This window comes from Clinocottus analis, unplaced genomic scaffold (genome assembly GCF_023055335.1).
Source record: "Clinocottus analis isolate CAN_PGR_092001 unplaced genomic scaffold, fCliAna1.0.p SCAF_11, whole genome shotgun sequence".
In the NCBI taxonomy this organism is placed as follows: Eukaryota; Metazoa; Chordata; class Actinopteri; order Perciformes; family Cottidae; genus Clinocottus; species Clinocottus analis.
In genome coordinates, this window is record NW_027175832.1 from 15,710,345 (window position 1) to 15,723,645 (window position 13,301).

Genomic DNA, 13,301 nt, shown 5'->3' on the forward strand with positions numbered 1-13,301 from the left:
CGATATATCAAGCTCCAACAAGGACATTTGGCATATTTGGTCTCAGTATTTACTTGTTCACAAATCTGACAAAAAGGCTCCTTGTAAAAATGTCAGTCAGCTGTTATGGAACGGTGCCAGTAGGGCTTAAAAGCAAATTAAACTAACTGCTGGGTACTTATATCTTTAGTTTTTGGTATGGAAAACTATGTCAAAATGTCCCCAAATTACTAATCATCTGAGTTCCAGTCTGCCAGGTTCGGCTCAAAAGTCGATCTCAACCCTGACAAACACCTCTCCAATATGAGCTGAATGGCTAATACTTGCTTCCAAAGGCACGGTGAGTATTATAGTCTGCCAACTCGTGAAACAGGATTATAATAAAAAGAACCCACATGGGACAAGCACTGGCCACTTTGATAACTAAACCCACATGAAATATATCACAGTTTCTGTCACTGGTTTAAGTCATTTACAGGGTTAGGAAAAGTGCACAAGAGAGTCTCGTTAAGAAAGAACTTCCAGGATGTTGTATTTACGGACCGAAACCTCCATGTGGCAATGTGTTGAGCGTCTGATCTCACAACATCTCAATAAATAATCTTCCCACTGCCAGGAAAATTGTGTTGCACCGTGGATTATACAAGTGTGATCAAAACCAAACAAATCCATAATTGTGACCACGTTAGTCGAGGGAACAATTTTGTTTCTAGTGGCTGCCTCAGTGACGCATAACGAAGAACTGTCTGTGACTTGGAAGACATTTAAAAATCGTACGCAGTGAGATCAATCAGACAGCCTGACACCTCCAGATCTCCACCTCACCACAAAAACACAAACAGAAATAAACGGAGACATATTTTGTCACGCGGGTAAAGAATATATTATTACACATTCATGCAAACCCAAAAACCGCTGCTCGGGTGTGCCAAGTAGAAGCGCGGAGTGAACGCCACGGCCCATCTGTGCAGTTGGGTTTCTGTGTGGTTGTAAATGCTGTGTGGCCCGCCCTGGAAGCACTTAAGATACGGAATCAGCAACAACGATCACCAGCCTGATGATCAGACGCAGGAGTCGGTGCTGTGCTCCTTGCCATCACCACACACCACTCGCAAGCGTCATCGCCCAGTCGAGCCAATGAAACCGCACGGTGTGGACCCAGCCAGCCGCCCGGCCAAGTCTGGCTTTACTCCTTGGGGTAAGACGCCGACGGAGGCGGCCTCGCTGCCAGCTCAGGCCGGTGTCGCTGCACTGTGGTCTGTGCCGAAAGTTTTCTAATGCATGATTCAAGCGAGACATTTAGGTACAAGCTATTTTCTTTCAACCAGAGTTCCTGCATGCAACATGAGAATTCATTTTTTCAGCGCTTTGCGTGTCATGTAGTCGCATTATATTGGAGGGGAAAAAAAACATGACACTGTGTCTGGAAAGACAAAAGAACATCGTGTCATGCTCTAAATTCTATTCACCTCCGTTCAACTGGAGTAGTGAACCAACACTGAACTATTGTGCTGAACTAACACGGTGAAGTTGAGTATGTTCAATCGGGCGGTTTTGATATCTTTCCTTTGCAGCAGATGTACATTCCTGACTCGAAACAGTCATCTAAAACACTTGAGAGAGTCAAAGGAAAGAACTAAGAAAACCTCCACGAGGCTGGCTCTTTTGCACAACACTCAACATTTTTCAGTATAAAAAAAACAAAAAAAACAGGACTAAAGTGTAAACAAGAAAGACGCGTGAGCGGTGTGCTTGTGAGTTGCCAACGTAATCACAGTCAGAGCAACAAACACAGCGCTGGCCGGTCTGCGAGTCGGACAGTGAGCTGCACTGACTCACTGCACAAAGAAAAATACACATTCTTCATTCTCGCTTTCTGCTGTTTTTTTGTTGGTTTTTTTTTTCCAAAGAGAGGAAGCAGAGAGGTTGATGTTGGCCCTGTGTGGAGCCAAGAAAACCTCCATTAAGTGTAACACTGAAGCTGAGCCACATGCAGAACTTCTTCAGCATATCTGAGACAAGTGGAGAAAATGGAGTCAGACACTTCCAGGACTCGTGTGTGTTATTCTTGTGATTGAGCCAAAACCTGCAGGGAAAGCAGAGCTCCACAAACATACATCATGTGAAAAAAGACACCGGATCAGACGACAGTTGGTTGCAGGCGCGTCGTTACCCTTGGCCGACGTACCCCTCGGAGACACGTAGCCCGAAATGGTGTGAAGAAGTTTGATGAGGTGGTTAAGCCGACTTCGGTCAAAACAACTCAACCAAATTTAACACTGTTCACTGACAAAAACTCCACTGAAATGTCTTGTTTCAGACGAGAAATCCTTTTTTATTGACATATTGAGTTAACAGGGGTCTGTCTCTAACATCTGCATAGCGATGTCTGTACATTATGTGTTTAATAAGAGCCTGCTATAAAGATAAGATGGAAGTCGAGGCAGCTGGAGCTCATTTTGAACTCCAAGCTTGATAACAAATGGAGCCATGAAGGGTTACATGCTGTTCCACATATGAACATGTTCTCTGTCTGACACCAGGCAGTCCACATGAAATATTTGGCGGTGATACACGACTTGGTTTTCACTTTTCCCCCCGTGAAAAGTTTTGTTTTTGTTTTTTGAGAGCGTTTTTTCCTGATCCAATGTGAGGTCCTGGGACAGGGATGTCGTATTTGTACAGATTGCGTAACCCTTGGAGACTAATTTGTAATTTGTGATTCTGGTCAATACAAAATAAACTGAATTTAATTGAAATACTATCTGCATAGAGCAATACTGAGCACTGCTTGCTGCGTCCTCCAAATGTAACTCCCTCTACCGCCCTTTTGTATTTAGATTTATGTGAGCTTTTGCTCAATATGTGTTCAAGTTAATTCTAATGTTGCCCAGGGGGTTTACTCAGGGACTGAAACTATGGATATGATTACTGCAGTTATTGTGGTTGGGGATATGGTAACGTTTAACGTCTCTAACTCGAGTCTCTTGTATGAAACTAAGATGCACTACAGGCCCATCCACCACTCGATAATCTGACACATCCTCATAGCACAGATTGTATATTTTACGAAAAGTTGCTCCTTATTTTTCATGCCTTTTCCGAAGAATGTCCAGCAACACGTGTCTTTTCCCGCTTGTTACATGCACTCAGTCTCTTAAAAAAACGACTTCCGTCTTCACAGGAAACTATTGAGTTAGATTTTAGCAGCATTACCACTTGGTTGGGTTAAAAGTATGGAAGTGGCATTAGAGAACAGAAACTACGTGACAAATAAATCAATGTCGACGTCTCATTTCACACGGGGCATTGCATATGATTATAAAGCTACCAAAGCTGTATGAGAACAGCCTGGAAATTCACATATGTACACCATGTGTTCACACATTCAGATACACAAACACTGGGGAAGCAACAGGATGCAATATATTGTGAACTGTGGCACTTTATTCATTGCACAAAGGGAAAATACTTTCCTGTATTGGCACCAAACATTGGCGGTAGATAAATTATGCCTGAACCAGAACATTGTCCAGGATGAATTCATGAGAATACTGAAGAAAAACTGAAGAAAGAAGAAAAACGGTAATCCTGCTTCGTAACAGCAACGAGTGGAAGAAAAAAAAGAGTGAAAAACAAAAACTTGATGCCAATTTATTCTCGGAAATAGTCATGTTTCTTGATGATTTGCCTCTGCTGTGTAAACACATGCCTCTACTGACTGATAAGATGCGTTGCAGCAGATGTATCTTCATCACCACCTGTATCGGAGTCATTATCATCTGTGTTAAGCTCGGTGTTGAACAGAGGGGCTGCTCTTGAGTGCAGGGTTTTGTTCAGCTGACCTGCTGCTGACCCCCCCCCCCCCTCCCATCCTCTCACGCTAACGCTTTCCACAGAAATCCTCATGGCAATCTTTACGCTGGCCCCTGCCAGGATGCACTGATTTGTGTCGTGTCTGGGAAGCATTCCCGCCTGCCTGTCATTGGTCAATCCAGGATTGACCCACCATCCTTTTGACCAGTCACAGACAGCTCCTGCAGGTCTGCGGGTCCGCGATAAGATCAACAACAAGTCAATCCAGCGGTGCGCTGTGTTGTTTTATTTGCCTTTCCTTGAGTTACCCTTTTGGTAACTTCTACTTCTCTGTGATCTAGTAGTGTTTTCTCTGTCTTTCTTCCCTCTCAGACTCACTGCGCTCTTTATTGAAAACATGAGCGAGTAATCTTTCATTAGGACGACGGAACACAAGCTGCATGCAGTCATGCCCTGGAGGGGGCTTTAAGTAACAGGCAGGCATTCCCAAAACATTCTTTTCTGGTAATAAAGTTCCCGTAAATTAAAACCACTTGCTGTTGTGCTCCCAAAAATAGGTCGAGCAAGGAATGCGACTCCTCGGCCGAAAATAAAACTGTTGACAAATGTTTCCCCCTTGGATTAGAAAGAAATACAACATGTTAAAAAGGTAAAAGTAACAACTAAACACAGAAGAACACTAAAATAAAAAAAATAAAAACTGTTGTAAAATATTTAGATTAATTACGTTTCGCGAAATCATCTCCACGTGAGGTTGTATTTTCTTCTCTTTTTCCATCCCCCTCTTCCCCCGACACATTGCTGACACAGCGCAGCCCTAGCGCAGACCCTGAAGGCCCACAATGCCTTCTCCCGCTCCACCTCTCACTATATAGGTTTGGACTGAATAAACTTCCAGTGTGGACACAGGAAGTGGCTCAGCAACTTCTCAGGTTTGGACACGCTCTCGGTGGGATAATAGACCTCTTGTGGAAAGCAGATGTCAAAATGAGTCAAGAACTTCATTTCTCTCCTTACTGAGGACACACGAGAAGCCCATTTCTCTGCCAGCACGCAAGAATGTGTGTAAGCCAACATATGACATGTGGAAGGAATATTTAAAGCTTTTTTTTAGAAAATACTATTACTAATATAACACTTTTTTCAATGGCTGAAAGTGAGATGAGAAGATTGATATCACTCTTATGTCTCTGCACTAGATTTAGAGCAAGATGGGGATTAGCTTAGCTTAGCATTGAGATCATAAAAGATTGTATACCGTCTATATCATATTATCCACCACATTGCACTGCACCTTAACTGCTCATTTTGCACTCTGGACAGATGTGTACAAGTCACAGTACTTGTACTCTGTGCAATGACAATAAAGTTGAATGTGAAACAGGAGAAAACAACGACCATTAGCTTAGCTTAGCATTAAGACCAGAAGCAGGGTAACAGCTAACAAGGCTCTGTCCGGAGTTCAAGAATATGTTCACCTCCAAAGCTCACTAATAGACACATTCTATCTAGTTTCTTCTTTTGTACACAAACAGAAAAGTAAAACTACAATTTGTAATTTTCGGGAAAAACAACAAGCACGTGACTTATGAGAGCCGTGTTATCACTACGGTGGAGATCTTGCACAGAAGCGGACGGATGGGTAGATTGTTAAGAAAAAGTCACACCAGGCTAGCTGTTTCCCCCTGTTTCCTGGCTTTATGCTAAGCTAGGCTAATTGCATCCAAGCTCTTGTGCCATACCGAACACACGGACACGAGGGTGGTATCAATCAGAAGCAAAATGTTCCTAAATTTCTCAAACTATTGCTTTAAAAATAACTCCCTGAACACAGGAACGGAGCGACAACAACAGAAAACAACAACAGGAGGAGCAACTCGACGGTTCACCCGTATGTTGTTGCTGTATTAGTGGAGATGTTTCTGTGAACGTTTGACTTGTTCTAAGCAGTATTTGATACTCAACAGCCACATTTTTGGTGAAGTGTTGCTTCAGCCCTTGCTCCCGTACAGCTGCTTCGTAGCCAGAGGTCAAGTAGCCAGAGTCAAAAGTACAGATGTTAAACATAAATATGTGTCCAGTAATTCTTCAACATTTTACAGAAATGAAAAAAAAAGAGTTTTGTAAGCCAAACATCTTAAAGCTCTTCTTGTAAAGAAAGTTGAATAAACACACGTGTAATGTGTAAATCCATTGTGATGACACACAATGTGGACTCCCACTGCACACACACACACTTCCTGACATACGACTGCAGAGCGTCTGGATCACACACACGCTCTGATAAACCTCTTAAATCAGAGCGACCGCTGCGACCGACCGTTTCACCTCAAAGTGTTCAAACTGGATTTCCGTTCTGGGACCGAAGCAGGAGAACGTTATCGAGAGACACAAACACATCACACGGACGGTACTGAAGCTACAGAAGCTACTGCTGCAAGCAGCGAAATGCAGGGACGGTGGGACACAGTGAAATTAAGAAAATGTTTACGGTAGATAGGTGGTGTATCATACAGAATATAGAGAAAAAGACAATACTTCCTATGATGCTAATATCCTTAATGAACTTTAAACATAGGTACAATATCATGTAATTCTCGTATACTGCGTCAAACTGGACTCGAATTGTAGTTTCCAGGAACAGCAGTGGGAAATTGTAGTTGCAAATTAGCCGCATGATGGAAGGGTGAGTATTCAAGAAACAGACCTCGCTCAAACCACACCCATCTTCAAACTTGACCTTCATTTTCATCTCAACGTGATGCTATTGAAGTGACAGACGGACGCACATATAAACACCTGGCGGACTCACAAGGTAACCCGTGTCCCTGTGGTGGCTTTTGGTGACATTGCCCTGACCTGTGTACATGGGCCAGAGGCACTAACTCATGCATTTTCTTGAATAACTATATTAATGCTGAAACATAACAGTCTTTTGAGACCGAGGATCACATCTCAATGCTAGTTTTCCTAAGAAGTTTTGCGTATTTCGCTAAAACCTCTGCTCGGGGAAATGACTGTGGCTCGTGTCAGGAGATCCGCCCGCACTCAAGGAATGTGTTAATGTAACATTTTTGAACGTGCTCCACACAGCTGGAGAAAGTACCAACATCTGGTCAATGGGTACACTTTTTATTGCCAGATGAGTGAGTGAGATTATGAACCTGTCTGGGAAAAATTGTGATCTCAGAACCAGATACACTTGAAGAAAAGGAAATCAGCACTGACCCGTTTCACGACAGATTTCTTTGGTTTTTGGACCAAGTTATTATGTGTAGTTTTGTGCTGAGCGAAACAAAAGTAGACTGAGATGCTGATACGGTTGCAAAGTCAGGCCACTGGTCAGGAACACCCAGAACACTGTGGTTTTCCTCTCCATCTGCTGTAACAGTGAACTAAAAATGAAAGTAGCAGCCAAAAATAAGTTTGGTTTCTGGGAAATGAGGTGTGGCCTTTTATTAACCTTGTGAATTTTTACAGCCAAGCAAAATATTGTATTTGGAAAAAATGTTCTTTATGCAGTTATTTGGAGAATTGGCATCCCGGATGTGCCATAAGGGATACGAACCCGTGATGGTTCACAGCAGGAAGTCACTTGATACTCACCGAACCTCTTATAACCAAAGGACTGCACCTCCTCCTCATCAGCAAAATCGTCTGGAGGGAGAACACAGAAATAAAAAGAATTAATGTTCAATTAAAGATATGATGAGCTATGGAACTAAACACAATGCATTCAAACTTAAAAAACAACAAGAAACTGGGACACAGTCTATGTACGAGCTAATTCGACTCTGGATATGTTCTGTTTTGTTGTCGGAAAACCTTTTTGAATTGATGAGCCTCAGTTTTCCTCACCGCAATACCTGTTCATTACAACATAAATCCCATCGGGGAATCTCTTTGCACGGCTTGTGTACACGGAGAGAGAGGAACAGAAAAACTGTGTGTAACCTTGCATCCACTCAACCGTAAGCAGAGTATCCCACGTTATACAGAATGTAATCTCGCCACCTTGGGGGAGGAAAAACAATCGTGGGTGACCCTCCATCCAGACTCGCTACCTCCAGACACTCAGAGCCAAGCCTCCCAACAGAGAGCCTGCCAAGGGGGAAAGGACTTGCAACTCCACAACCCACATTGCTCAGTTTTCTGCCAACTGATGAAGACAGTGAAATGCTGTTGAAAGCTCCGGAAAAGGCTCTTAAGTGGCACACAGGCTATTCGTTCCATCTCCAAGAATCAACTCAATCAATTCCAATCCTTTAAGCCCTATTTAGTCCTTTTTAAATACACATCTTTGAACTTGCTTCATCTCTGGAAAAGTCCCCTGAAGCCATCACTTGTGCAGTACTCAATGTTAAAAGTGAAAGCTCTGAGGTTGAGAGCATTTTGATCGCCCCTCAATGCCGTCGACATGTCTATGGCGAGTTAGCCGCTAGCTAAACTGAAAACAGAGCTAACAGTGTTTACCCAAGAGGGGGAACCAGAGTTTGGGCACTGCTCTTCGGCAACAATCAGCTGTACCCGCCACGTGAGAGCATTGCAGAGCAACAGCTGTGAGCAGTGGGGCACGCTCGCATGCATGAATATCACACACAACACACACACACACACACACACACACACACACACACACACAGAGGGAGAGCGGCCTCATGCTCTGCTCAGGTAGACTTTATTCCACCATATCTTCACATAGATAATTGTGCTTGGCTGCAAAGCTCTTTTTCCTTCACTTGGTGGGATGACTCCCATGAACCTGACGGGCCCTGAGCGTCATCTCCTCTCAAACTGCTCTTACGTCTGTGGGACGTTTTTTTCAAGCGTCCATCTTCCATGGTCATGAAAAATGAAGGAAAAAAAAAAAAAAACATCTTCTGGAAAGAAATCGGTTCATCTGTTCTAAAATGCCAGAAGCAGTGAGGTGTGGCAATGTGAGAAGTGTAGAAGGGTTCCTTATAGTGACAAGGTGAATAAAAACATGGGACATTGTCTTATTCGAGTGTGCATAGCATGTCTCCTGCTGAGGTTAACAGCTAGGACTGTGACTTTTGAGCCGACATCTCCTGACGGAGAGCAGGGGAAGTTAAGAGGTGACCAGAACGATCCAAACAGTTGTAAATCATCTGAAACCACAACTTACTTGAGGAATCCTTTTCTCAAAAACCCCAATACTCGGTTTCCTGTTTGTGTCTCCAAGCAACACGATTGTGCCTCATTACAATGGTAATGTTACCGTAAGTATGTTTGGCTTTTCAACGGCCTTTCGGGGAAATGGAGTTCATTGCTTTTTGCCCAAAAGGTTGAAAACAAAGTGGATTTAAAAATAGATAAATGAGTCAAACCTCTGTCATTTGGGTTTAATATTGCTGCGGTGGGGCCGTAAAACCTAAGAGGGATTGCTCAACACCACTTGAATGGATACCAGCGAGCACTGATTTTGCAGGTTAAAAGACGTCGAGGCATCGTTCTTAAAACTGGGATGAATATAGAAAAGTGAACAGCATTTATGCGTCTTAATTACACATAACTGTACATTTGAAGTACTAAATACCTTTGCAATATAGTTAGCAGCTGCTTCATATTAGAATATAGTCTTCAAAATGCTGTTGAAACAATTGCTATAATAACCAAAACTCTAACATTCTGACCAATATTAGCTCCGCTGAATGTAAACATCTTGCAGGTGAGTGCCCACTGGGACTGATGAATTACACTAGGTCAATATCTTTTATGAAAATTACGACCGACTGTTGTGCTTTTTGCTTCCTGTAAAATATCGGTGTTTGTCTCTGTTGTGGCTATTAGTCAATCATCAAAACTAAACAACGTTAACATCAAAGGGCCCACTGATGCGCCACAGGAATAAACTTTATTGAGTGAAAATAAATCTGTTGTTCATAAATCAAGTGTTTGCAGTGTGACAAACAAGCATTATAACAACATCCTAAGCTTTTAACCACATCGCATGGCTTTCATCAGTGGATGAGTGCATGGGGGAATAACCGAAGTTCAAAAAAATGAAAGAGGGACTTTGTTGGAACAGGCTCAATCAGTTTTTTTGTGTGCTTTTCTTGTGGTGCATCTATACTTAGGAATCAAGCAAACACAACAATGAAGAAAGCATGGTTGCTGATGCCTTTGGAGCTCTGTTAAGAAGGAAAACTGTAGACCTTTACAGGTGCATGTTGGTCCTACAAAATACCTGCACATGTCAACAACAGTGCTGTCCAAAAAAAAAAGAAGAAGAAAACTCGGAGGCAAAATATGTAGTTACACAAAACAAATAAAAGCCACTACAAACCTACAACAACACGTCCCATCGCCTCTCCGTGCACAGAAGCAACACGGCAGTCACATTAAAGATGTTATTCATATTCATGTCCACAATGCCACGCTGTGTTCGAGTATTCCAACATGGACCACAAGGGGGCAGCAGTCATGTCGTGTGTTCAACGTAATATTGTTGACCCATAAACGTCTTCGCGAGAAGGGTGAGATTGACACGCACGGTGTTCTTCGGCAACATCCCCAAAACATCAGGGCACCGCATGAGAATCACATCTGGCAAACGTAAAATACACCTTTATGTAAATGCACGAGTTGTTAACCAATGGCCACCAGGACTCACGCACTGTTTTTGCCTCTGATGTTGCGTTCCCTTACACGCGCGGAAAGGCACCACATCGTCAGATGAAGGATCCGGTTGGCGGCTGAGCATGCGCGCGCGGAGTGATTATCCACCACAATAAAGCCGCTCATGCACGGGAGTTAAACGGAATCAGTGTTCCCTTCAGCTGCCTCTGATTTCATTAAGCCACACTTTGAATCCAACGTGTGCAACGAGTCTTTCGTGTAGAAGAGAAGAAAATGCACACATCGCGTTGCGCCTGACTCGTAACGCATTCGTATGTGCAGTCTTGATGACGTTGTTGCCATGTGTTTCTTTTAGTTTTGCTCTGTTGTGAATAGTTCTGTGAGTGTAGGTTAGTGTTTGATGTGCAGCAGCAGCAGCAGCGGCGGCAGCAGCCGCCAGATGCAAAACTATCCCAAGCAGAGTCCCCTAATTGAAACCAGATGTCAGACGAGAGATGTAGCCCACGCATTCCTCGCGTCTCAAACTGAGAGAAAGAGGCAGAAAAGTGACTCCAGAAAAAAAGAAAGTGCGACAGGATTATTGCACGAGCAGAGAAATAGCTCCAATTCTGATCAATGAAACCGCGGCGCGTGCTTTGGTTCATGTCTGCCTCTGTGCCTCATCCGAGGAGCGAGCCTACCTTTCATCGTGCTTTACAGGACTGTACCGTGGTGAAGCTGTTGTCTGAAGTCACATCCACAGCATCGCACTGGCCTTTGCCCCCCCCGAAAGCGCGCAGCCCCCTTGGACCTGCGAGGATCCAAATATCCACAGTTCGGCTGCAGTACAGAGGAAGGAGAGTTCAAAGCTCCATCCGTGAGTCCTCGCGCTGGGGACGATCTCCTGCAGCGCAGCAGGTAACTCGGGAATGGACTTGGTTGCAAGTAGTGAATGCAAGGAGGAGCCGCAAGAGCGAAGTGAGAAAACTCTATTATTGTGTCGCTGCAGTGTTGGAGAGATGCTGAGGTGAGGGTGTATCCGAGTCCAGCTCAGCACTCTGCTGGTACCCGCAGCAGCAACCGGAGGAACTCCAAAAGTGAAGGAATCCAAAACGTGAGAGGAAGTGGTGCTGCTCGGCGAAACCACGTGCTCCCCCTCATCTGTGCGCACCATCTGCACCCCTGATTGCTCCGCGTGTGTGTGTGTGTGTGTGTGTGTGTGTGTGTGTGTGTGTGTGTGTGTGTGTGTGTGTGTGTGTGTGTGTGTGTCCCTGTGCACGCATGTGCGTGTGTTTCATTGGATGTTTTTTAATATTGCGCACAATAACGCTGATTCAGCACCAGTAACTTTTGTCGGGTCACGCGCTTTGGAGTTGGAGCGCATCCTTGAGGTACAACACTTAGAGCAGCAGGTTCTTGGTCCCGGTCATCTTGTCACCATGTGTAGCATTAAAACATGTGGCATTAGCTCGCTAGCTGTGCTACTTCCACCAGGCTTCGATGTTACTGAAAGTGTGCTGAATACCAAGAAGCAGCTATTTTATATTGTACCATTGGTACAGCAGCCCCGGACTTAATGCTTTTATACAAGATTGAGACTTACTTATTTGATTTCTTATTCAGGCTTGCATTTTTTAATACAAAATAGCTCAATATGCAACTCCCACGACAAAATATGGCACTACTTAAATCCATGAGTGAAGTCCCTCTTTGAGACTACACAAAGTATCTCCAGCATATTAACTATTTTCGCCACACGGAGGCAGCAACAAGCTGTAAAGTCGACTTGAGGAATGTGTTCATGATCTATTATCCATTATTCATTTGGAGTTACGGTCACCTGATCAATAGAAGCCCATTATTCTTTTTCTTTTTGCCCAGATCTTTTTTGTTTTGTCACCTGAGAAAAACAAATTTGCTCTATGTAGCTGCTGAGTGCTCCATTTCATTCAGGAGCTAGTCATCAACTGTTGCCCGCGTCAGCTGCAAACACTGAGCCGAGCGGTGGGATTGAACCACAACAACAAAGTCAAAAAAGCTATTCAACTAAAGCAATGAGCTGAAAGATGCTATAAAACTCTGAGTGGTAACTCTCTGGAGGTTTGTCACAATGAGCGAAAGCTTTCGTGTTACACATAGTCCTGTGATGTGTTGTCAATATAAATATAATAATCATGACAGCTCTAAATCAGTGACAGCGTGATCATTATGACAGTTGAGTATATTTATTCCCCACATCTGCTGTTTGTTAGCCATGAAGTTGGCCGAAAGGCAAAATATCCCTCGTGCAATAACTGTTTAATTGGAGTTTCCATGCCTCGCTCACTTGTTGCATGCTCATTATTTTTATTTTAGACTCAGGGAATATCTGCTCCGCGTTCCCCTTTGAGCTTTTCTGTTGAACGAGCTCCAATCGCAGGGATCCCGCTCCCTGACAGTGAGCTCAGCACAGCTCTCAGACGTTAACCGCGTCATCCGTTACTGCAGCTCCCTGTAAAGCAGTTCATCCCCTGCACCTGTTTATCTCCTCAGTCCAGGACAGGATGCTTCGATCAGTGACACAAAACTTAACGAGACCACATCGTGAGCCGGTTATATGCACCTTGACCTTTAGGAATCTCTCTTAATAACCCAGCAGTGCAACAACAGATCAACAACAACTTCAATTTTTACCGGGATGAATTCAGAGAGTTGAAGTATTGCGAAACACTTCTTTTGTGATTTACGTTCATTCAGATTGCGTGCATGTAGCCTCGGGCCTTTTTTTTAAATTTTTTTTTAAACGTTTAATGTCTGAGTAAACCGCGGGAGGACATGGGAAGAACGTTTGTGCCTGCAGTGTTATAGGAACCAGGTGTTGAAGGTGTCAGCGAGGCTGCAGACTGAGCTGAAGCGCTGGCTGGTTTTGATTATTATCCAACGAGGAC

General features: G+C 43.7%; 1 protein-coding gene across 1 annotated transcript in view; it reads right to left on the reverse strand.

Annotated features, from left to right (window-relative positions):
- LOC137802798 (collectin-12-like) overlaps positions 1-11,261 on the reverse strand; it is a 35,625-nt gene extending 24,364 nt beyond the window's left edge. Inside the window, exons 1-2 of the mRNA XM_068600931.1 lie at positions 11,076-11,261; positions 7,402-7,452 (exon numbers count right to left, since the gene is read on the reverse strand). Of these exons, the coding sequence (XP_068457032.1) occupies positions 7,402-7,452; positions 11,076-11,082 (58 nt within the window). The 5' untranslated portion in view covers positions 11,083-11,261. The remainder of the gene's footprint in view (positions 1-7,401; positions 7,453-11,075) is intronic.
- Between the last annotated feature and the right edge of the window lie 2,040 nt (positions 11,262-13,301).